Source organism: Salarias fasciatus, chromosome 1 (genome assembly GCF_902148845.1).
Source record: "Salarias fasciatus chromosome 1, fSalaFa1.1, whole genome shotgun sequence".
Lineage (NCBI taxonomy): Eukaryota > Metazoa > Chordata > Actinopteri > Blenniiformes > Blenniidae > Salarias > Salarias fasciatus.
The window spans coordinates 25,531,017-25,554,939 of NC_043745.1; the positions used below are offsets into that span (position 1 = coordinate 25,531,017).

A 23,923-nucleotide genomic window follows, 5' to 3' on the forward strand; every position below is an offset into this window, starting at 1 on the left:
ACAGCGATGGCCTTTATTGACTTCTATTATATCAAAAATTATACGACTTCATCATGATTTTTATCATCATGTCTCTTTTTTTAATGTGCGATAAGTATTAAGTGACAAACGCTAAAAGTCATGCATTAGTATAATCTACCACAGAAAAATGTTTTCCCGTTATTCTCAGTAAGTTATAAGTTATTATCTCAGTTATTATCCTAAGCGTTAGCTGAAACTTTAAAACAGTCACCAGTATGCTCAGTTCCTTGAACCTGGAAAAATAATGCCTCAATAAGCTGGAACTAAATCAGGCTTTCTGAGAACAACATGTAAGTTTCCACATTTTGATGTATTTGAAGGCACAATTAAGACTTTTTTTATTGTTTGAAAGACCCATCTGCATATTTTTAGTTTATCTTAGCCATTTCTTCCACCAGCAGGCGCTACACCCTAGTTCTGTGTCACAGACAAAAACGTCCTGTGTCCCAAACAAAAACAAAACTTTACGAATGACTGATCAGCGTACTCAGACCAAACTGAAGCCGGTGTGGCAATATCAAACACCTAAATAACTGACGTAGCTTCAGCTGAACTGAATGAATGAGTTATCTGTGACTGACTCACACACTACTGACAGTAAATGGCAAAAAGTCTTTGAGGGTTTTGATGTCGCAGCCTGGAGCTCACTGGCAGAAAAAGTTAAGACCAGACCCTCTTTCACTTTTAAAATATTATTAAATATAATTTGTTAGGAAAGAGGAGAGCAAGCGATCTAAAACAACAACACCAGTCTGAAAAGAGTGGAAATCCATTCCTCATAACTAAAGATTAAATGGTTTTCTGAAAGAGGCTTATACAAATCAATAGAACAGTAAATTCAGACAAACAGAAAACCTGCAGCGGTCTGCCAAAGACTCAAAATTGGTGTAAGCTCTTGAAGATGAGCGTGACGGCAGAGGGAAGCTCAGCACTGGAATGAGTTCAGAGCGAGACGTGAAAGCCTGCAGAGGACCGGAGAGCTGTTCAGGAAACCAGTCAAGCTACTGGAGGGAGGAGAAGAGCTTCTCACAGATCCAGCTGAACACATCAACCATAATAACCTGCATGCTGATGTACCCGCTTTGAGTGTTAATCTAATTTTCTTCCAAAAGCACATCTTCATGTGTAACATTCTGTAAATGAGTATATTTATGCATCCATCTGTCTTTCGCTGCGTTCATAGCAGCACATGTGTTATTTTACAGTGCAGAGAACTTGCGATGCCGTTTTTATGGAATTATTCCCATTTGACAAGGTCAGGCACCTTTTTGTTTTACACAGGACTGTCTGAAAGGTGTTTTTTTTAAAGGAACTATATCACTCTTGCTCAATTTGAAATGATGTGTGGACTGCTCAGAAAGCACCAAATGCCATCAAATGCTGAAATGATGATCATGTTTCCTAAAAGGCTGCGCATGATTTTAACTCAGCATCTGAATGAGGTTTATATGTGCATTCAAAACACAAATCATTTAAAACATTACAGGGAGAGTCATGCATGGTTAACACAGGGCCCTGTGTTTTCTGCGATATGAAAACTGCATACAGATCCAGTCAAAGAATAAAGCACATAAATTCTATTTACTTGAAAACACATTTACATCGCTGTTATCTGTTACAGCCAAGCCCTTCACAACAGGAAGGGCTGCAGCGAGACTCTACTAGGAACTTCACATTCAGCTTGCTTGTGGGCCGACGAGACCAGAAAAGAGAGATCACATCAAGTCATGTAAGAACTTATGTCTGCATTTGGCTTTTTTTTTTTTATTATTATTACTATTTTGATGGAAAATTTTACAAAATTGGGATCTAATAACATTACATTTATCAGTCATTTGTCTAATGCTGCTGACATTTAATGCTTTTACTAACATATTTAGAAATTCACCCTATATGGTCTTAGTACTAGTTTACCCTGCCTGTTGCCCAATTTTGGCTTTCGGCCTCAGCTTCAACAACCACGTGTGTATGTGTGGGAAAAAGGGCACACTTCCAGTAACTATTTTATGGAAACGCTCATTTTCATTTTTTTCCTTTTTAGAATTGCTTGTAAGTCCAAATGTTACAAATTAACATTCTGAAGTAACTGCACAAGATGTTAAACAATAATCGTAGCAGACTAGTTTTACTACATATTTCTAAATGAAGAAGAACAGTTGCTTTTTATTTAGTAAGGATCCCATCGGCTGTTAACGCTACTATCTTATGATGTTAAGTGACGTTTGAGAAATGTAAAAGACATTATGTGAGAGGAAAGGTGGGGGTTCATCCTCCCACATTTGGTAAATACAATCAATAAATTTCTTTAATATTGTGACGCTTCATATCAAGAATTGCCAGTTCCTCTGGGTGAGACGCTTGTGCAGATGCAACAGCTGAAAACACTCTGAAGTTATAAAATACACTTTAAACTGGCAGATGAACAGAGCTATTGTTGAGACGTCCCAGACATGAATGGATGATGGGGACTTATTGAGGAAAAACAGGCCGAGCTGTTTCTGAATGGACAGTAAAGCTGACATGGTTACCTAAGCTGGAGGCGGCAGGTGCTGTCCGAGGTGTTTGTTTACCGTAAGATGTAGGGAAAGCAATGGCAGCTGTGAGCCTGTCAGCGCAGGTCAACCAGAAATGTTCTTGAAAAAATCTCAGTGCTGACGTAACCTCACTTCAATCTTTCTCGCAGTAAATCAAAAAACAAGTACAAACTCTATAGAAAAGGAAGGTTTCTCAGAATGGATTCAATATGCTGCTGTAACATAGATTTGTTGCAGACATGAATGAAGGAGCCAGAAAATGTTATTCCATGTTTCATCCTGTGGGAGAATAATGCTACTTTTAACACGCCAACAAACCCACATTGGTGAGTTTCTTGTAACTTCAGCCTCACCACACCCTGCTCAGCTTTCAAACACCATCGCACCTCATGCAAAGTAGGGCTGTGCTGCATGGACATGATCAGGTTCCAGCACTGGGCACAGTTGTCCAGCTTCACAGGGTCAGTCTACAAAAAGAAAGGAATGAAGAGTACAAAGGCTAAAAATCAGAGTGCTTCTATAGACATGAACCTGCTGGAGTGTTTCCTGTGTGCAGTGTTGAGTGAATGTGAAGTTCACAGACCTGCCTCCTCCTCCTGCAGATGGATGTTATGAAAGCTGCAGAAGCCTCTGGCTACAGGAAGTCACAGGTGTGATGGACGCAGGCAGAGTCATACGGCAGACACGACCCTGCCCAAGCTGATTACGGCTGATGGCTGGCCCTGTGTACATACAGCACTGAAAAGAGGCAGCAGGCTGGGAACAGCAAATGCTGCGTGTTCCCCATTAAACATACTAAATGTATTTTTTTCCCCCGAATGTTACACTGAAATCAACCAAAAAAAAAAACAAACAAAAAAACACATCTTTGATGAACTGAAAACAGATTTGCATTTAAAACCAATATTTGAAGTTGTTTGTGATATTACAGTAAGGTTACAGGAAGTTCAGGTGTTTAAATGCAAACAGTCCTGTTATGTACAGTACTGAATTATTAATATTTTACACATCATCGTCTTTCACCGTGTTGGCCGTCCTTGTGATTCATTTCTTTGTTTATGTCCCCTGTACATTTGGAAACATATTGCATATCGCTTTTAAATACTACAAAGTGAATTTAAATTTTGTCAAATTTACCAGCAAATATATTAAATGTTAAGAAACACGACAAGGCAAACAGTTGCAAGCAAAAAAAAGTTGGGGATTTGCTCAAATTTAAGAAGTCAGGGTTTATAAATGTGTTATTTATGACTGAAAACGCCTTAAAATCCTCACCTTTCAGCTCTTTAATCAGGACGGTGTAGTTTCTGTTAGTAATACCTGCAAACAGCTCTGACATACAGAATAATCCTTCATGCCAAACGTTAAAAATCATTACTTTTCTTTTTTATTACTGCAAATATTGGGGTTTTACTGTTTCTATTTTTTCACAGAGTGCTGCAGTTGTGTATGGTTTTATATAACTCCCAGTTCCCGTGCAGTAAGCAAATGCCCACTCCCTGTCAGCCATGCTGTAAAGCCATATGGGACTTCAGCTCTCATCAGCTCAAGACAGCGTGAAGCAAAGCAGCCTGCAATACATCAGCGACAACCATCATTCAGCCCTGTCTGTCTCTGCGTTTTATATTTAATCCCAGCATGTATACATTAAAATTCATAAAATGTACACAAATGTGCTCATAAAGGAACGTGTGTGTTCATATGCACGTTGACTGCAGTGTATATCAGCGCTGCATTTAGTATTTGCTGGAATGGATGCCACAGACTTATGATAAATGTTTAAACCTCCAAACTTTTTAAGGACTGGCTACCTCTGATCTCCCCGAGAGCAATAGCTGTTGTAATATATGCCACCTTTACTGAAAGAGTGAAACTGCTGTGATAAATATTACAGAGCAACCTCTCTGCATGAGGACAGGCCGCAGTGACAGGAACACTCAACTTAAGTGCAATAGTGAGTTTATTGAGGAGACTTTGGATGAACCGTGCAGATGTGTGTATTTATAGCTGACATCGTCAGCAGAGACTTCAGGTGCGTCTGACACCACGCCGACCGCCGCGGAACTCAGCCGAGGCTGGATTTGCTGGGCGGGAGGCATGACAGAGGCCACGCTGTGATTATGGCTGAAGAATCTAGATGATTCATGGTGATGGAGCCATTGTTTCTCAGATCTCAACAGAGATCCTGACAAAACCTGTTCATACCAGCCTCACCCTTTTACAGTTTTAGAAAAAGGACTTTTATTTTTATTCTTTATTTTGTTATTTTATTCCACATTTGCACTTCTGCTTCCATTTTGCTGACACCCAAAGCAAAAAGCCCAAAAAACAGGACAGCTGGTTTACAGACTGCATTATCTGCTTTAGTATATTGTTAGTTTTCTGGAACAAGTTCAGTAGGCCGATGCCGCCCGATCTCTTTAGGTTCAACAAAACAAGTATAGGTTTACATTATGCAACTGCCATTCAGACATCAGACAGGTGATAATGAGAGCAACATTCGTGTGAAACCTTCCAGCTCAGTTGGTATGAGGTGGAAACCCAAGTCAAAAGTTACGCAGAGCTCCGCAGAGGCTCATTGGGCCGGTGCTGTGAGAAAGGGACACAGACAGTCAATGCTAAACATCTTTCTATGTTTTTTTTTTTTTTTTTTTTTTTTAAATAATCAGTGGATTAAAGGAAATTATATTACTGCTGTATCTGGATTGCAAACAGCAATTATGAAGTAGAATTTTTGAGAATTCACTTCAGACAAGTCAATAAGTTTACTGTGTCCAGATTTTTTGGTTTTTGTATATCTTTATTTATTTTTTTGGTCCATATTTTCAACAAATTCATCATCACCATGAAATCAAAATATTAATTTTTAGAAAGGTCACGCTTATTTTCAAGTGTAATATGTAATTAGTTTATTCATTATTACAGTCAAATGGTGTTCACCCGACGAAATAATCTTTTTTTTGGCTTTTCAGTCACTTCAGTTTGGGATCATGTGGCCCATCTGCACCTGCTACTATTTAGAGCAACCTCTAGTGGCCGGATGAATTATTACAGGAACAATGCAAACGGGAGAGGATTGTGGATGAGAGTAGCTTTCATTTATTCCAGTAGTAATTCAGTCTCAATACCAGACTGGTCTTAAATTTCACACACTATATATATAATATAGAAGCAATGTTGATACTGCTATCAAAATGACGATATTGAATGATAAGATAATGTTTATTACTGTTTACATGGCAATGTATTTGTGAATTATGCAGGTCGGTGTTTTTTTTTTTTATATACCTAAAATTCTACAATTCTACAATTTCATTCAGCAGACGCTTTTGTCCAAAGCGACGTACAACACAAGCAAGAATACAGACATAAGAAAGAAAGACCTGTATCTCTTTCTGAAACGGCTCCTCCACCTTTCAGGTATTCTGAGTGGTTCAGCGTCATATTACAGGTCAGTTTGACTGCAGTGAGCTCGGACAGGCCGTGGCTTGCAGTTGCGCTGAAAACATGGCGCCGGTCTCTCACCCAGCCCTCCCTGTCGCCCCTCTCAGCCATCTCTGCCTTTGCCCTTTCCTCTGCAGAGCCAAAAACAGACAGCAGCCACAGGTGGTCTCTGCGCTTTATTGGTTCTGACACACATCTCTTGCCTTAAGAGCTTAGAGAGATAATTAAAAATTCATTAGGACAATGAAACGAGAGAGGATGAGGAAAAAAGAAAAAAAAAAAAAACAACAGGACAAACAACAATACATATAACCTTGCTGTGGCCCAAAGTGCCCTGACCTATCATCTGCAAAGTCTCCTGCTGCCGGCATTATTGTGTGTGTGTGTGTGTCTGTGTATTTGTGCAGCTAAAGACATACTGACTCCAACAGATAAAACAAGCTGCCCTGCCGTTGCCCTAAAATTCAGAAAAGGCAAAGAGGGAAATGTATTAATGGTTTTTCCATGTGGTTTCAATTCTAAGTCAAGTCTATTTTTAACAGTTTTCAGTGTATTTTTCTGCTCCCTGCAGCAGCTGAGCTCAATAAAAGCTCACCTCAAAGGGCGAACTCTGAAACTCATGCAGTGCATCTCCAGCACAAAGCATTTAAATAATTATGACTAACAAATCACCATCACTCATGGTATTTTTTCACTTGCAAATCAGTGTTTACTGTCTGTGTATTGCTTGATCATAACGAATTGAACCTGTGTTTTCCTTCCTGTTTTGAAGTAGAACTCCTCTGATCAGATTCCCAAAGAAATAATGTTTCTAATGTGGTCGTTTCCTGCTGCCCTGTTTGTGAACTACTCTGCCTTTTGGAGGAAACGTGTAGTTGTGAGGTGTATTCCATTGGCATCCATGAACTTTGGTGATGTTTTCCTCACGTATGTTTTTGTAGAGAATTCAGTTGTAGCTTGACTGTATGAGATGTTTTTAATTGTTTTTTTTTTAACATCAGAATTAAGAAGTTCCCCGACCTGAACACATCTCTATAGTGACCCTTTACAAAAACTGCTTCTGCATCCGTGTGTTGTTTATTTCTGCAAACCTGACATGATATTGATGTTATTTGATGTCTAATTGATTAATGATTAATATAAATGACCTCTCGTGTTAAGTGGTTAATAGATTACTGAATCATACTATTTTTTTAAATAAAAAAAAAGAACATTTTGTGGTGTCCTATCAAAAATGAAACCTATCGGGTTCAGTTTCAGTTGTGACAAGTTGAGTGATGATAATACAAATCTTGTCATTAACAATAGCAATATTAATTTTTTTGACAAGGCATAATGGGTTAAATTGCAAACTCCTGCTGTTTTGTTATTTCTTTTAAAGTAGATATATTTTTTTAAATCTTCATGCTATTTTATTCCATCTGAGATTTACTTCTCAGGTGGTCTGGTACATCATTCTTCTCATTTCCTTTCTTCTGATCTATCTTCAGGCCGAATCAACATTTTGAACATCACCGACTATTAAATATCAGCTGCAGTTTGTCCTAAACACATCAGATACTGCTGCTTAACTAAATCCTAGTTTCCCCCCGTTATTATTAGCAGTTCATCAACTAATACATGTTATGTTGCTTTTTAAATGCTTTATTTTAATGCAGCCAGTAACTTGCCTAAATAAATTTTCCAAATGTTTGTGATGCAGGAAGTACAATGATTGTCTTGGTATAAAGGTTGTATGATGTTAAAATATATGAAGAGTTAGTCTCAATTTTGTTTTGGGCCACAGTGCCAAGACTCCGGGCCAAGAAGCTAGAAGAACACTGTCTCGTTGGTTATTATTACGTTGTATTCACTCATAAAGTTTTGGGGACACACTGCAGGGTGAAGTGAAGTGGAATCACAGAAGCTTTTTTTTTTTTTTAATCATGACCTATTTCCCCTAAACCATCATCATTCTCTGCACGCTGTTCTATGTATGTTGGATTGTTATTATCACAGTTTTAAAGATCCCCTCGCGTATCAATGTCCTTTTCTCCCCTCCACATTACATAAAATGACACCTCTGATCTGACTGGAATCAGGCCAGCGAAGCACTGGAGCGAACAAGGTAAAACAGCCAAAGTGGTTTCCCAGCAGCTTGTGTAACTGCTGAGGCAGTGAATATTACAGCAGCGAGCTGAGTGCATAACCACCACGCTCAACCCCATCAAAGTCACAAGTGAGATGTTCCCATACACATTTATTATTACCAGATCTGATGCAATCTCCACTGATGAATTATGCAGCACCGATACAAACTCTGTACAGCGATTCAACGTCAGCACAATAATTATCACTTGTTTTCTTGAGCCCCTTTCACACAGCCGGTATGTGCTGCTGGGGCCGTCGTGCCTTAATTACCCCCTGTCAGGTATTGTGTGGTTGGCGTGGAGGGAAAATGGCGGGTTTATTTATTCCGCCCGTGTTGTGACGGTGTCTGTTTGAAGCGTTGAGGCGGCGCAGTGGGAGCAGAGGCACACGCTAACGAGTGGCATTGCTGCGCCTCCGTCACACAGCAGGGGGTCTCAGCTCGGTCTCTATGCAGAGTCTCTGTGTGAAAGGGGCTTTATACACCCAACCAACAGTATCATTCTTGGTTTTTGCCATGACTGATATCGAAACTCAGAAAATGATGACAATTTTTGCTCAACAATGCAAAGTACTCGGAAGTTTGCACACGTTTGATACTGTGTTCATCCATTCGTTCTGTGAAGTTTACACATGACATGCTAACATATCAGTTTCTCTCCCGTCATTGACCGCTTGATTCCCTGATGTTTGTTGGTGGGTCAACATTTACAACATCACAGCACCATGGATAGTAATAAAAGAAGTGCCTGCATGAACATGTCAAGTTGTCAGTTGGCTTTAAAGAAATCCTTCCTTTTTCTTAATCTCCGTCACTGTAGCATAAATGAGAACATTTATATGACCCTCAGTGTTGTGTGTTAAGTAATGAACCTCAAACTTGAAGAGAGTTTATTAGCTTATCACTATGGCTTGAAAAGGCTCGGAAAAAACACTGACAATATCCGACTGATATGTGATTCTAGATATCTGCCTATTTTCTGTTTTTGTTTAAAAAAAAAAAAAAAGCCAATTTCATTAGCATTTTCAGCTGCCATTTATCCACCACGGGCCTCTTCTACTAAAGATCTGTGTAAATAATGGGCACATACTTTACATACATACATATTGCGTACTTATACAAGTAAAAGCCGATCTAACGTGTCGCACTGAGGAACAGACGCAGTGAAACAAAGAGTGATCAGTTTAGCCTCATGAATATGGACTATCGGTCTCTCAGATTGGGACAAATGGTGTGAGAAGTTCTTGCTAATTCATGAATGGACAATGCACAATGTGATTTACATCTGAAAACGCTTGTTTTGCGCATGAGTGTGTCGATGAAAGTGGCTGCAAATTGGCTCAGTGTTTGACAGTGATGCTGCTTTTGTAGTAAGACATACTTCCTCATTTTTTTTTTCAAATTTGTGGGAATTATTATATTTTCTGTTTCATACTCATTCCCAGAATTTCCTCCAGTGCTCTTGTGTTTTTTCTACTTCATAGCCTTAATTTTATGTCTTATCATCTACCAGATCTTGTTTATTTGCTTTTTTTTCTTTTTCTCTTTTTTTTTTATTGGTCATATCAATAGGATTCAACATGCACAAAGGTAAAATTTGAATAATCCTATTTGCATGTGTCACTCATCGTTTTGGTTCATTTCTCACTGCAAATTTGCACACAAACCTAAAGAAGACTGTGTTTGCATGAATGTGCAGTTTCCGTCACTTTTTACAGGATCTGTATAAATCGGCCCCCCTGTGCCCCCCTGTGCTTTACACACTGTCAACGCCCATGACGCTCCTTACACATCGAATTGATAGAAATATCAATATAAGATATATGGACATTGAACCTAAAGAATATTTCTAATGTGCAGAATTAAAGTAAACATCTTTCAGTGAGACATCAATCATGTTCACAGGAGCAGTAACACATGAGATTTGGTGTAAAAACTCAAATTCTTCAACTTTTGAAAGGCATTTGACACAGATCAATAGATTTCTGCATAGATCCAATTGTTTTTTTAGGAAAAGTGCAAGAATAATTTTTCCCCATTGGTTATTTTCACCTTTGCATTGACTGTTTACACTGTTATTCAGCTTTTATGATAAGATAAAGTAAATCTGCAGGTTGCAGCTTAATATCTAAGTGGCAGATAGGACTGTTATTCTGATCCGTCCAGATCTCAGCAGCAGAGTGAATGGATGGATTTTCCAAAAATATCAAGATATTCTCACCTTTGGCACTTCTTGGTAAATAGAACGAACTGTATTTATTTATTTTTACATTGAACTGTCAATTCCAAAATTAATTTTTCTTCTGAATCTGAAAACAAATCTGTATGATGTAACATTTTATTATGTTTATTTCATCTTGATTCACTTTCCATTTCAGACCTGCCACTCACTGCTTCACAAAGCTCCCCTGCTCCTAACCTGCTTCTTATAGAAAATTAAAATGTCAGTTTCTATTATTCATGAGTCTAAACAGCGCACAAGACTAACAAGCTGACAGAAATCATGTTACACAGTGCGGCGGTCTGATTTGATGTTTTTCATACTGCATCTCTGTGGTTGGTGTCCCATTCATGTAGTCAATACTTACAGTATATAATAAATATATATCTTTCTCCTTTCAGTTGCTAGTAAAATACACAATAATTTAAACCCCGAAAAATATACACATACATTTTTTTTCTCACATGGCACAGTACAGAGGGCTTCTGTGATAAATGATAAAGTGCTTTTCTGAAAGTTGAGGCAGATTTATTTTACAATATAACACGAGATGCTCAGAAGTGCAACATCAGAGGAGAATTGAATCTGTGATATGAACCGTTTCCTCAAGATAAACATGTCAGTCCAAAAAAAAGTTAAAAAAAAAAAAAAAAAGGACAAAAATACCATTAACAGTAATCAAATAAAATGAGGTAAAGTGTAAAGAGAGACAGGTGAGACAGTGAGACACGCTTTGTGGCAGTTTATTCAGATAATGGTCTTTTTCCTGGAAATCTACAGTTTATGTGCTTGGTTCAAACCTGAAAGCTGCTCCGTTGTGCAAATGCATAGATATGGATTTGGTTTGAAATGATACATCTGATGGGAACCAAAGTTTTGAACTGTAGGTTCAGTTCTTTACACTCTGTAGTGATGAACTGCAGTGCCTTTGTGTTTTGAACAACCAGTCTGTCTTCACCTCACTTTACTCATTATTACACACAAAAAAAAAAGATACAAAAGGTTGAAAGGTTTGGCACCAATTCAGTGGGGAGATTGGCACCGCTTTCATGGATGTACAGTAGATAAAATACTTCCACATCCTGAAACTCACAGTAGTCCCTTGCTGAACTAACATGAAAGAGTACAGATGAGTTATCAACAGAAAGTGTTCATGTAATAATGAAAAATGTGATTAATGCTTTGAAAATTTGTTGGATTTATGTCATTTTTATTTGTGCTTCCAGAGGAATAATGTGGAATGGCTGAAACTTCATTCGTGGGACCTACAGCTTGAAAACAGGTCAAGATATGCTTTTCTGTATCATGATCCGCTTTCGGCTGCTCTGTGGTTGCCATAGCAGATCACATAATGCCATTATATAATATATTTCCTGACACAATTTGCTGAATTTATCTGTGCTGAAAAGAACATATTGAAGTCAGGAAGTGCAGACAACCTTTCATAAGTCAACAAATGGAAAAACAAAGAGTGAGAATGGTCAAAACATTACATTTTGCTGTATAGCCAAGCTAGCTTCTGATGTCTTTAAATGTATTATTTATACTTGTGTTCTCTGTTTTTCTTATTATACTGTCACTTTGCTGCTTTGACACAGTATATTTCCCCCTGTGGGACAAGAAAAGATTTTCAACTCGATTCAACAAATGTGAAAAAAATGAAAATAAAAATAAAAAAAAACCAAAAAGAGCAAAACTGAGAGAAATATTTGACACAGCGAGTCAACACAGTCATGCAGCTTCAAATGATGAGGAATAATGAAGGAAGAATTTTCACCCAGTCAAAGTCAGAAGTGATGCTTCTTGTAGAGAAATGAGCATGCAAGTATTACAAACCAGGTCATGTTTAGTTTATCATAAAAACTGTAAACCAATAGAAACAGCTAAACCTGGCCTGATATACAAAAATGATCGACAGCTGAAAACTCTCCTGGATGTCGCTGGCCTGTGGACTGCACCAAACCACATACTGTTAACGTAATTTTCAAATAGTACAAATAGACAAGTGGAAAAGACTTTTATCTTTGGAAAAAAAGCGAATGTGCCATGTTTCTGCTTCCAGTTATTTTTCCAGGGTAAAGGGACCCCATATTTACTGTGCAAACATGAGCAGGGCAGCAATCTTCCCCATGAAGAAAGTGACGAAGCAAATCGCTCAAACAGATAAACCATTCAAAGTCAAAGTTTTACTTTCACCACAAAACACATATTTGTCTCTCCTGTGACTAAACGTAGCCTTCAGGTTTTCTCACCGTTCGGTGGCGACTGTTCTCGCTGAAAGAGCAACGTCACGCCCTTTCTGAAGCGGTGGTCTCGCACACTGTAGATAATCACATTACAGCAACTGTTCCCTGTCAGAATCCAGAAGGCAAAGAAGGAAAAGTTACACCAGGTGTATCCCACCACGTTTCCCAGCACAAACACTGCGATGGGAGAGAAGGAGGCGGTGAAGGCGAACGTTAATATGCCAATAGTCTTGGCAGCTTTGATATCTGAAAAGGAGGGCCTGTGAGGGCATCCTCCCCCTCCTGCTGCGCCGCCTCCGTCGCTCAGGCTCCCCTCCGACAGCAGTTTACGCTTTCGCGAATACCGCCGGATGCTTGTGAAGGACACGATGTTCACTGCTAAGGTGCCGCCAAGCAGCGTGAAGTCGAACGCTGGGAACAGCAGCAGGATGTGGGCATCGGGAGGCAGCTGGCTCCCGAACAGCAGCGGAGTGTAATTACACATTCGACTGCACTCATTGTACTCCAAGGTGAAGTTGCCGCTGAAGATGAGCGGTGCGAGGGCCAACAGGAAGCTGGCCGCCCAGGACAGCAGGATGAGGAAGAGAGTTCGCCTCCGTGTCACCAGAGCGTCCTTGTGCAGCGGGCGCAGGATGGCCACGCTTCGCTCCAGGGTCATCAGGAAGATGGTGCTGATGGAAACGAACGTGCATCCGGCGAACACGGGTCCGATGAGCATGCACGGCTGCCAAGGGCTCACCGGGTCGCCGAGGGGGGAGGAGTGGGCCGGAGCATTGGAGCTGCCCTGGTACCAGGTCGGAGGGGCGCTGGTCACCATCAGAGAGACTTCGGTGTAGACGGAGAACGGAACCACGAGGACGCCGACCATCATGTCCGCAATAGCCAAAGAAACTGTCAGAGAGAGAGAGACAGGCACAAGCAGAGTGAAGCCGAGGGAGATTCAGACTTCTTTTCAAGAATACTCCAAAGCACAAATTAATTTTTGACATTTTGTCAAATTTAATTTATTTTAATTTTTTTTTTTATCATAATATCTAGGGGTGGGACGAGACACAAATTCCACGAGACGAGATGTCTCACAAGACTGAGTTCGCGAGATCGAGACAAGACAAGATTTTCATGTTTACATGAGCAGCTATATCCCCATTCAAACCACGGCGCACAGACGACGCCATGGCTGCATTTGCACTTCATGCCACTAGGTGTGCTGTTTGCATGTTCAACCTGTTGTGTTCCAAACCTGTTGTGCTCCCAAACAACACAAGAGGTAGGCCACGATTATTTTTAATAAACTGGTTTCTTCAATACTGCCCGCCTGGAATGTGCGGGTGTGGAAACAAGCGCTCCCACCAATGCGGAAGTGAACTAACGCCGCCCGCCACTTGCGGTGTAGGCGGACAAAACAAGTGCTCCCGCCACTTTCGCCCCTCACCAACGGCCGCGACTTTGTGTACTCAAAAGACCAAGATTCCTTGAGGATAGAACATGTGCAGAACAGTATTTCATGTCCCTTTTGACCAGGTTCTTAAGCATATTCGGGTTTTTGCTCGTGTTTACATGGCTGTGCACCATGTAATGCATTATTCTGTCAATATGCTGGTTAAGAAAGGGTTGTTGCCTGTATCTAAACGTACTTAATATCGTTCAACGCATGGACGAGAAATCTCGCGGCATTTCGATCTCGCGAGATCTCGTGACACGAGATCCCGTCCCATCCCTAATAATATCACATCATATCATATTATTGCTAATAAATAATCATACGTTTCTGAAATCCGCTAAGCTTTTAATGTGATTGAAATTAAATATTAATTCCTTTTGAATTCCTTCTTCATCTGGTACCTTTCAAATGGAATCAAATACAATATTTCAACTAAGTGTGATGCTTAATTTCACTATGAATTATTTGCATTTCTTCTTATGTTTTTACTGTAATTAGTAGACAAACATCAAATTTCACTGAAATTGCCAGAGCAGATAAAACAATTACCAGTGAATAGGAGGAAGTAGAAATGATCACCAAAATTACCTTTCAAGTATCCCTGTGGTGTTCGAGACTGCCGCGTTTGAACGAATACGGTGAGTGTGATTACGTTTCCCACCACGATGGCGAAGGCCAAGCTGACCATGAACACCACAGCCAAGGTGCGGTTGAGGAACCCGCAGCAGCAGAGTGTGCAGAGCGGAGCGTGGCCCAACCCGAGGCCCGCCTGAGCTGCTGGGGTCAGGTTCAGGGGGCAGTCGGTGGTCACCAGCAGGGCTGCGGTGGTCCCGGGGATGCTGACGTTGGGAAGCAGGGCAGTCATGGCCCAGGTTACACTGGTTTTATCTCCTGGGATGTGTGGATGGCAGCACTGCTCAAGAAACCATGTCCACAACTTTGAAGATACCCTGATGAAACAAACAAGCAAAAAAATTACATAACTATCTAGTCCTAATTATCTAATCATATAAAAATCATTTTAGACTACTAATAGTCTGTTGAATTTCTCTTGGTTTTCTTTCAGCTTTTTCTTTTAGCATCTAAAATGTCACTGATGAGGCAGCTCTCAGTGCAGCGTTAACACCTCCTGTCATTTTAGCTTCTGACTGAGTGTTATCTCTTATCATTGCATAACATCATTATCAAACTGTGATAATATAATAATACATGACCAAAATAACAAACAACACATAACAACACATAATTACAGATGTGATGACTGACTAAAGGAGCAAATCTGTTTCTTTTGGCTTATGTCAAAAAATATAAGTTTTTAATATTCCAGATTATAAATTAGTTAAATACAATTGTCCAAAAATACATTCAGTGTTTGAGTTGTACAGCTATGAAGTGTATTTGAACCGTAAAAATGACAAAAAAAAAAAACAAAAAACAAAAAAACTAAACAAAAAAAAAAAAAACAAAACAAAAAGAAAAACAAAACTTTAAGTCGTCCTTTGCAATAGTCATAATTTTATGAGGGTAGTTTCAGTCCCAGAGAACAAATTGAGCCATTTTGAACATTTTGATTTCAAAAATGTCTCCAACTAAGTTTGGAATTTAGAAAAAGATATGGACCAATTTATCTGCCCTTTCAATACACTCATCAGTATGATTTTCCATTTTCCCTGTTCATCTTGTTTGTTTCAAAAACTACAAATGTCAGACTGCGATAAATAACACGCAAAATGCTCTTTTGTCACATATCAAACCTAACACATTTCTCTGGATGATGAGATGTGGAAGGACAATTTACTGTAATGAGTTGAAGCAATGGCTCAGCTGGTAGAGCAGACCAGGTTGTCAGAAGTTTATAGGTTCAATCCCCTGTCTGTGCACGAGTCAAAGTTTCCTTGAGCAAGACACAGAACCCCAAACTGCAACTGAGCACCTTGCATGGCAGCAGTGTGTGAATGTGTGAACAAATGGGTGAATGTGAAAAACACTGGCATGTGCTTTGTTCTGTTAAATCAGTGGAAAAATACAATGTGTGCAAGTAAACTGTATTTACCAAATGAATCGTATGTTATTTTGCTGAATGTGCCGCTTCTTGATTCCTGTAAATGTTTGACCATATTATATCAACCATAACTATGCCTTTATTTCAGGGCTTCTGCTCAAAATTGATAAATTCTCAAAGTTTGTTGAATCTCATTTCATCTGCTGTCAAGTTGGTGTGTGGCATATAGAAACAGAGAGCTATCATCTGAAATGTGGCAAATGGTGCCGCAAATGGCTGCCTGGGTGTCTCTCCACCGCATCAAATTCCTTGAATCGGCAACTGTACTTGGCCAATAAAAATGACTCTGATTCAGAAATGGGTTGATGAATTAGGTGTTCCTATGCAGTTGGTGTTTCAGCTCGGAGGGTGAAAAAATGGCTGATATATTCTTGTAGCCAAGGTCTCCTGTTTAATTGTCGTCACAGTATTTGTTTTCCATGATCAGTTCTTTGTTTAATGCTGCTTTATTCTTAAAACACCTTCCCCTTTGAGCTCAGCTTTAGTTTATTATGTGTGTATTCTAGTTACTTTCCGCTCTTGTGTCCTCACACTGCTGAAAGCACCTTGCTGCTGTCAGTAACTTTATCCAAGCCCCAAGTTCTGCACCAAACATCTCTCTCTCCCCTTTACAACTGACAACTAAATGCACGAGTCCTTCAATCATTTAAGCTGTTCACTGGGCTGGAGAGCAAGAAGGTGCATATATCTAAGAAAACAAAGGGTGACCTGAATGGACATATTCAGGCCAGGGCAAAGCCAATGAAACTATTCTGTTTTCACCTCGTGGATTTCAGTCAAGGATGCATCTTTTTTTCAATTATCAGCAGAGGTGGGAGATTGGAGCCTGATCAAGTCATCTCCATGCCATGTTTTTGCTCTGACCATGTACCATACCAGGTGAATCTAATCAACCCTGCTCCTCAGCTTGTCTGTGGTACATGGTGAGGGCAAAAACATGGCATGGAGATGACTTGATCAGGCTTCAATCTCCCACCTCTGATTATCAGCAGTGCTTTATCCCCCGGATGATGAGAGTGTCATGAGAGCAGCAACACTCTGTGACTGGCATACTGTTGGGTGTTTAACGAAGACTCAGAGGAATTGCATATGAATGGACAACAAATCCTGTCTGGCCCTGACACTGTGTTCTCATGTGGGTGGTCACTTTGAATCTGAATATCAATTAAAATTCAAGATGATCCTTTAAAGGACACACATGTGAATAATGTGCACATAATAGAATCACGTGTTACATTGTTAACGCAAAAGTACCTCAGTTTTTTAATCACTCGTCCTTTCATTAGATTTTCATTTAATTTTCTAAAATTATTTGAGTGTTTTTTTGTTTTTTTTATGACAGTTACATTAATCCATGTATGTCCATCCCAACTACAGAAATAATAACGCTGTAGCTGGGATAGACATAATGGTCAACTTATAATTGCCTGCAGACAATTATATGTTGATTAATATCCCTTTGGATTGTGCATGAAGGTAAATATACAAAGAGAACACATGAGGCCATATTGAGAACATGCAAACATTGCACAGAAGGGCCCTAGCCAAGAATACAGCTCCTTTTCCCCACCACAACCCTATGGATACTCCTAATGTAAACATTCAACCTACATTTAAAGGATGGACACCATATAGGTGCTCACGTCCATTAAAGCTAGGGTCGACAATCTTGGAAAACTAGCATGCAGCACGAATGTAGCATCTCCCCAAGGCTCCGCCCAGCTCCCACCCCATTGGAGGAGCTCCCGTTGGGAGCGAACGCACCGGACGCAGAAGTGCCGCGGGCACGCTCGCGCGGAAGCACCACGCGCACGGAGTTTGTGATCGCCTCCAATGTTATTAACCTTTCTGACTACCCGCACAGAACGCACATAGGAACGCAGCGCGCCCGCTCCGCTTCCTTCTATTTTTCACGTGAGCCGTGAGCACCGAGAGCTCCTTGGCAACGCGCGTGCGCTCTGAACCAGGGCCAGTGCACGCCATTGAAATGAACGTGCTGGGGGCTGGTAGAACGGCGAAGGGATTTAATTGGTTTCTTAGGAGCGGTCCGCGCGATACGAATGGTCGGAGTTTTTACACTCCTGTGGCCGCTACAGTGGTCAGATTTTTTTCCGCACTTTTTTCCGTCCACATAATGTATTGACTTCTCCCAGGGGGCAAGGAGCATTTCACTCAGTATGCCAAAAAATGCTTTTGGACAACATCGTCTACCCTAACTTTAATGAATGTGTATAGTCATATTAATCCATTAATACTTGACTCCAAGAATTAAGGGTGGGGAGCCATCCAGCACCCCACTCACGGCTCCCGACGCAGCATGCAGATGTGTGCCGCGCGCTGCGCACCGCATGCTGCACCACTCCGCTCGCCACACGCCGCATTGCTCCGCACGCCGCAACATTACCCACGCGTCGCTCTGCTCCGATCACAGCCCAACCCCCCACCCCCCACCCCCCACCCCCACTCCGGTCTGAAAGTCGGGACTAGGCCCGACTAACAGTACCCGGGCCCAGGAAAAGTTGTCAGCGGGCCTGCCCAGTGGTGGCAAACCATGTAAGTAGTCATACCTTACAGAAGTGAAGTCTGCCATTCTGCACCATCAGACCAACACCAAACACTCACTCACACTGTATTCACACAAACTTCCTGGTGTTCCCTTGAGGTTTCTCATCAAGGTACTGACCAGGCCCTACCCTACTTAGTTTCTGAGATCTGACAGGATTGGGCATTAGCAAGGCCCCCAACCTGGTTATAGCAATGCAAGTATGCCGTTTCTGCCAGCATCTTGCTCCCTGCTGTGATGTACTGTACTGTTTCAGGGGCTTCCTTGCACAGTCTGCACCTGGGGTCTTGTCTAGTGTGATACACCCCGGCCTCCACTGAACTTGTGTTTAGGGCCTGTTCTTGTGCCTCTGTGCTGGCTTTCAGTCCTGCCTTTTCCAGCCACTGGTATATTCCTTCTATGTCAACGGCTTCCTCAATTTGTCGGTGGTACATGCTGTGCAGGGGTTTGTCTTTCCATGATCCCACCTCTGGCTTCTCTTTCTCATGAGGTTTCACTTGCCTGAGGCATTCCTTAGCAGGTTGTCATTGGGAGCCATTTTCTGGATGTATTCTTGGAGGGATGATGTTTCCTCATGGATGGTGTCTTTGACACTCACTAGTCCTCAGCCTCCCTCACTGTGCTTCACGTCCAGCCTCAGGACGCTGGACTTCGGGTGAAACCCTCCAAGCATTGTGAGGAGTTTCCTTGTCTTGACATCAGTAGCTTGCATCTCTTCCAGTGGCAAGGATATTATTCCAGCTGGGTATCTGATTACTGGTAGGGCATACATGTTAATGGCCTGGATTTTATTTTGTCATTCGGCTGACTGTTCAGGACCTGTCTCGCCCTCTGTAGGCATTTGGCTGTGGCTGACCTCCAGACTGCTTCATCATGGTTCCCATTTGCCTGTGGTATCTCCGGGTATTTGTAGCTGTCTTCCACATCTCTTATGTTGCCTTCAGGTACTTCAACCCCTTCAGTAGTGATCATCTTCCCTCTCCTTGACAGCATCCACCCACACTGTTGTAGTCCGAATGACATACCGATGTCATTGCTGTATATCCTGGTGAGGAGAATCGAGGAGTCAATGTCCCGCTCACTCTTGGCGTACAGGTTGATGTCATCCATGTAGAGGAGGTGACTGACGGTTGTTCCACTGCGGAATCGGTACCCGTAGCCACTCTTGGTGATGATCTGGCTGAAGGGGTTCAGGCCTATGCAGAACAGCAGAAGGGACAGGGCGTCTCCTTGGTATTTGCCTCATTTGATGCTCACCTCTGCCACTGGCTTTGAGTTAGTTTCCAGAGTTTTCTTCCATAGCCTCACTGAGTTTCCCAGGGAGGTTCTCAGTTCCCTGTTGATCTTGTATAGTTTCAGGCATTACATGTATCCATGTGTGTGGCACTGAGTCATAGGCTTGTTTGTAATCAATCCAGGCAGTGCACAGGTTGGTGTTTCTGGTCTTACAGTCTTGTGCTATCAACCTGTCGACCAGTAACTGGTGCTTGGCTCCTCTGCTGTTGTTGACAATTCTTTTCTGGGCTCTGCTCATTGCTCCATGTGTCTGTTCATGTTAGCTGCTATGATGCCAGATAAGAGCTTCCATGTAGTGCATGTAGTGTAGTGGACGGTATTGTTCCCTTCATGATAAGAACTGTTCAACCTTGGGTCAACCACTGCGTGTGGGTCCCTTCTCTTAGCAGCTGGGTCATTTGGGCGTTCATGGAGTGCAGTTTACTTGTTCAGTCAGTAGGCATGAATCCTGCCAGGACCCAGAGTTGCCCAGTTCTTAATTTTTGCCACTCTTTTCTGGGTGTCAGCTGTTGCGATGGCAACTGGTTCTTGGTTTGGTAGGCTTGAATCCAACTGCTGGTAAGTTACCACTGTGGGTCCCTGAGCAAAGCCCTTGACTCCCAACAGAGGAATAACTTCCTCTTTTCTTTCTGCTGCTTTATTAAAACCATCAGTGAATTGTTTCTCCATATTTTCAGCCCACTATTAGCCTTCCCTGTTTTCTTCATCACAGTAACGCAGTAACTCCTTTTCTCCGGACACTCCAAACTCTCTTTCTGCCAGACATTTTATAATTTTCTGCTGTACTTAAGCTGTGTAGCTTTTTGTTTTTGGTGACATTGTCCTTGTACCGTCAGTCAAACACAGTAGTAAAGGAGGTTTTTTTTGGTCAAACTGCAGCATTGACAGGGTCATCTGATATACTATTTTGTGATATACAAGTTTCTACTAAATATGAGTTGCACGACCAGATGAAATTACTAGAAAAAGTGCACCTTTCATTCCAAATATGTTGTATAGCTGTTTCGTAGCTTAAATCCTTCAATGGAAAAGTTATTCTCTGCAGGTTTTTGTAACTAAGTCACCATATGACCCCATTGACACCAGTATTCTTCATCATGTTCCTGAGATGAGCACAATAGCATGAATTCAAGCTGTCTCGAACAAGAGTGCGGAGTAAACAGTGATGGATGATTAACAGATTACCTGATTAGTTCCACTTGATGTACCCTAACATTGCTCGCTGATTTATTTGCCTGTTATAATTATTCAAGCACTCATAGACAGCTTGACATGATATCTGCTTTCGAACAGTGTCAACATCCAAGAACAATGTGAAACACGTGAAAGCTAGCTGAGGCTTCTCACAAATGAATCCTTGAGTTGAATACTGTCATTAATTATCTCTGGTCACCTAGGATACAGAGCTGCAAGAGTGAAAACAAGAAAAATGGCCAAATATGTAAAAATCTGCAACTGGCATGTTTCTGCAGCGGGTTTATGACTGTCCTATCTGTCTGTTGCTTATTGCTCTCTTTCTCTGTCCTCTCCTTATCTTTCTATCCCCCAACACCAACAAGATCAGCGGAGAGCTGGTTTTACAAATTTTTCTTTCTGTTTAAAGGGGGTTTTCCCTTCCAACATTCCATATGCTTGCTGGGGAAATGTTAGGTTTCTCTCTCTCTGTAAAAGTGCTCTTGTGTAATCTCTCGGACAAGGAAGGAAAATCAAAAGATTTTTTATGGATCTGTTAAAGTAGATTAAAGGAGGTTCACAAGAAAGTAAAAAGTACATGCAAATTCAAAATTGACAATAACTTATACACGAACTTATATACAAAGCCAGTATGTGCAACTTCACACCAGCTTTATCTTTCATATGAAGTCATAGTCACTTTTTCTTTTTTTTTGGAGCTTTTTATTTAGGGTAGATAGTTTTTTTTGTATCATGTTACACAAATGTGTTGTGTCAATCACTCATTCAACAGAATCAGCGGATACAGAAAATAAATTACATACATGGATTCAAAGGATGACTCCAGGCCATTATGCTTGGTGAAATTGTAAGAAAGAAAAACGTTGTATTTGTATTTCTTTTTTTGTGTTTGAGACTTGATGTCTCTGTCAGTGCAGCTACAATGATGCAAGGCCAAGTTTATAGAAGAGATTTAAGAAAAAAAAAGTGTTGACGGTTTGAAAGAGTCTCTTGAATCTCTGAAGCTGAGTGAGAAAGAAGAGCATGATAGTTTGACGTCAGTAGCTGACTTCTCTTCCACTCTATGTAGATGTACAACATTTTCCTTGACCAATGTCACATATAGCAGGGTCAGAGAATAAATCATTAGGTAAATCATTAAATTTGACCTTTAAAACACAAATATGAGAGAGGCTTTCATCAGACTTAGTTGATCTGATTTTGCCCAAATTACTAACAAAGCAGTTCCAGACATCTTCTACATCGCCTGTTCTTGTGCCTCTGTGCTGTCTTTCAGTCCTGCCTTTTCCAGCCACTGGTATTCCAGTATCAAATCTGGGGTTGCAGAATGGTGGTGTTGGTTCCAGTTAACTCTGGGTGAGGGCAGGATACACCCCAGACAGCTCATCAGTCCTTAGCAGTTTTAGTGTCACCGTTTAGTCAGAAATGTATATTCTATGCTATTCTATTCTTTTAAATTGCATAGTTTGAGGAAACAGGATCACCAGGAGAAGAACCCACACATGTACAGGGAGAACATGCAAACCCCACATGACAAGACTCTCAAGTCGATTTGAACAGCAGAGCGTTAACCACTGCCACTAATCCATCTGAGCAATTCCATTACTTTTAATTTGCCATGCTCTGCGACCTGGTGGTAGGGCCAAAAGAAATTTATTTTGGACGATAAACCTTATTAAGGGGCTTTATGCCGCTACCTTAAGTGAAGATGACAGGCAGAAGTCTTCCTTGTGGCAAGACCTCAGGCGAAGTGAGACAAGCAGCTGAGAGCAAGCAAAGACAACACACACACACACACACACACACACACACACACACACACACACACACAGCCAGTTTCGTACAAATGAAGGAATCTAGCTGTGGTTTGAGCAGAGAAGAATGCATTTGAACACAGCACACTGTGCTCTACACCTATAACTCTGTTAACAAGGTCACTTTTTTGTCAGTCTGATTTTGCTAATCTGAATCAGACTGTCGGATTGATGAACACTAAATAAACTGGTCGGATTGATGCATTAAGATTATGATTTGATTCAGTGATTCAATCCCTTGAGCCTTTGCACAGTGACTTTCGTCTTTTGCAACAAGCACACGTGAGCTTACAAACAAACAGTGATAGACGCTTTACACAGCTTGTTTCAGTTCTTTGAAAACTGCAGCTCAAAACAAACCTTGTCTTTGTTCAGAGGCGGATCAGGAAAAAAACAATTATGTGTTGAAAGCAAGGTTGTTTTCTGAGTTGATGGGTTGTGCTTCTCTGGCATCATTAGTCTCAAACATAGTGAAGTGCCATCTGGTTAAAGAACCAACATCTGCAGTAAGGATAACGTGACTCAGGGACAACAAGTGTGTGCATATACTCAATTTGGAATAAGGATGGACATACTACGGCCATCTCTCTTGGGAATAAATTTCTTTGTGAATATTCCATATCAGTGATTGTCTTATCTAGATTACAATAACTTGACCCCCAAATCTGATTTGCCAACTTAAGTCTCATGTTTTTACAAGAAAAAATGTTATCCCAAAATTGATTAACTTATACCAGATATCTTTCTCTGTCATTTGTTGGGTTCACTTAATACAACATTTGCTTTTTTAGATTTAATGTGAACAGGAAGTTCACCTTTCATAGATAATAGTTTTGTAAGAAAAACTCTCTTTCAGACTTAGGTTGTCATGCGATTTTAAGAAAAATGTATATTCTCTTGGCTGAATTTATGGTTTAACACTTTCCCGTGCATGTCCTTGCACTCTGCCAGGTCAAACA

At 40.9% G+C, this 23,923-nt stretch overlaps 1 protein-coding gene across 1 annotated transcript; it reads right to left on the reverse strand.

The window, feature by feature from the left end:
- Nucleotides 1–12,586: 12,586 nt before the first annotated feature.
- Nucleotides 12,587–14,900, reverse strand: LOC115391922 (trace amine-associated receptor 13c). Its single transcript, XM_030096355.1, has 2 exons — nt 14,624–14,900; nt 12,587–13,485 (listed from the first exon to the last, which is right to left on the reverse strand). Exons 1-2 carry the CDS (start codon nt 14,898–14,900, stop codon nt 12,587–12,589), a joined length of 1,176 nt encoding a protein of 391 aa, XP_029952215.1.
- Nucleotides 14,901–23,923: the final 9,023 nt, after the last annotated feature.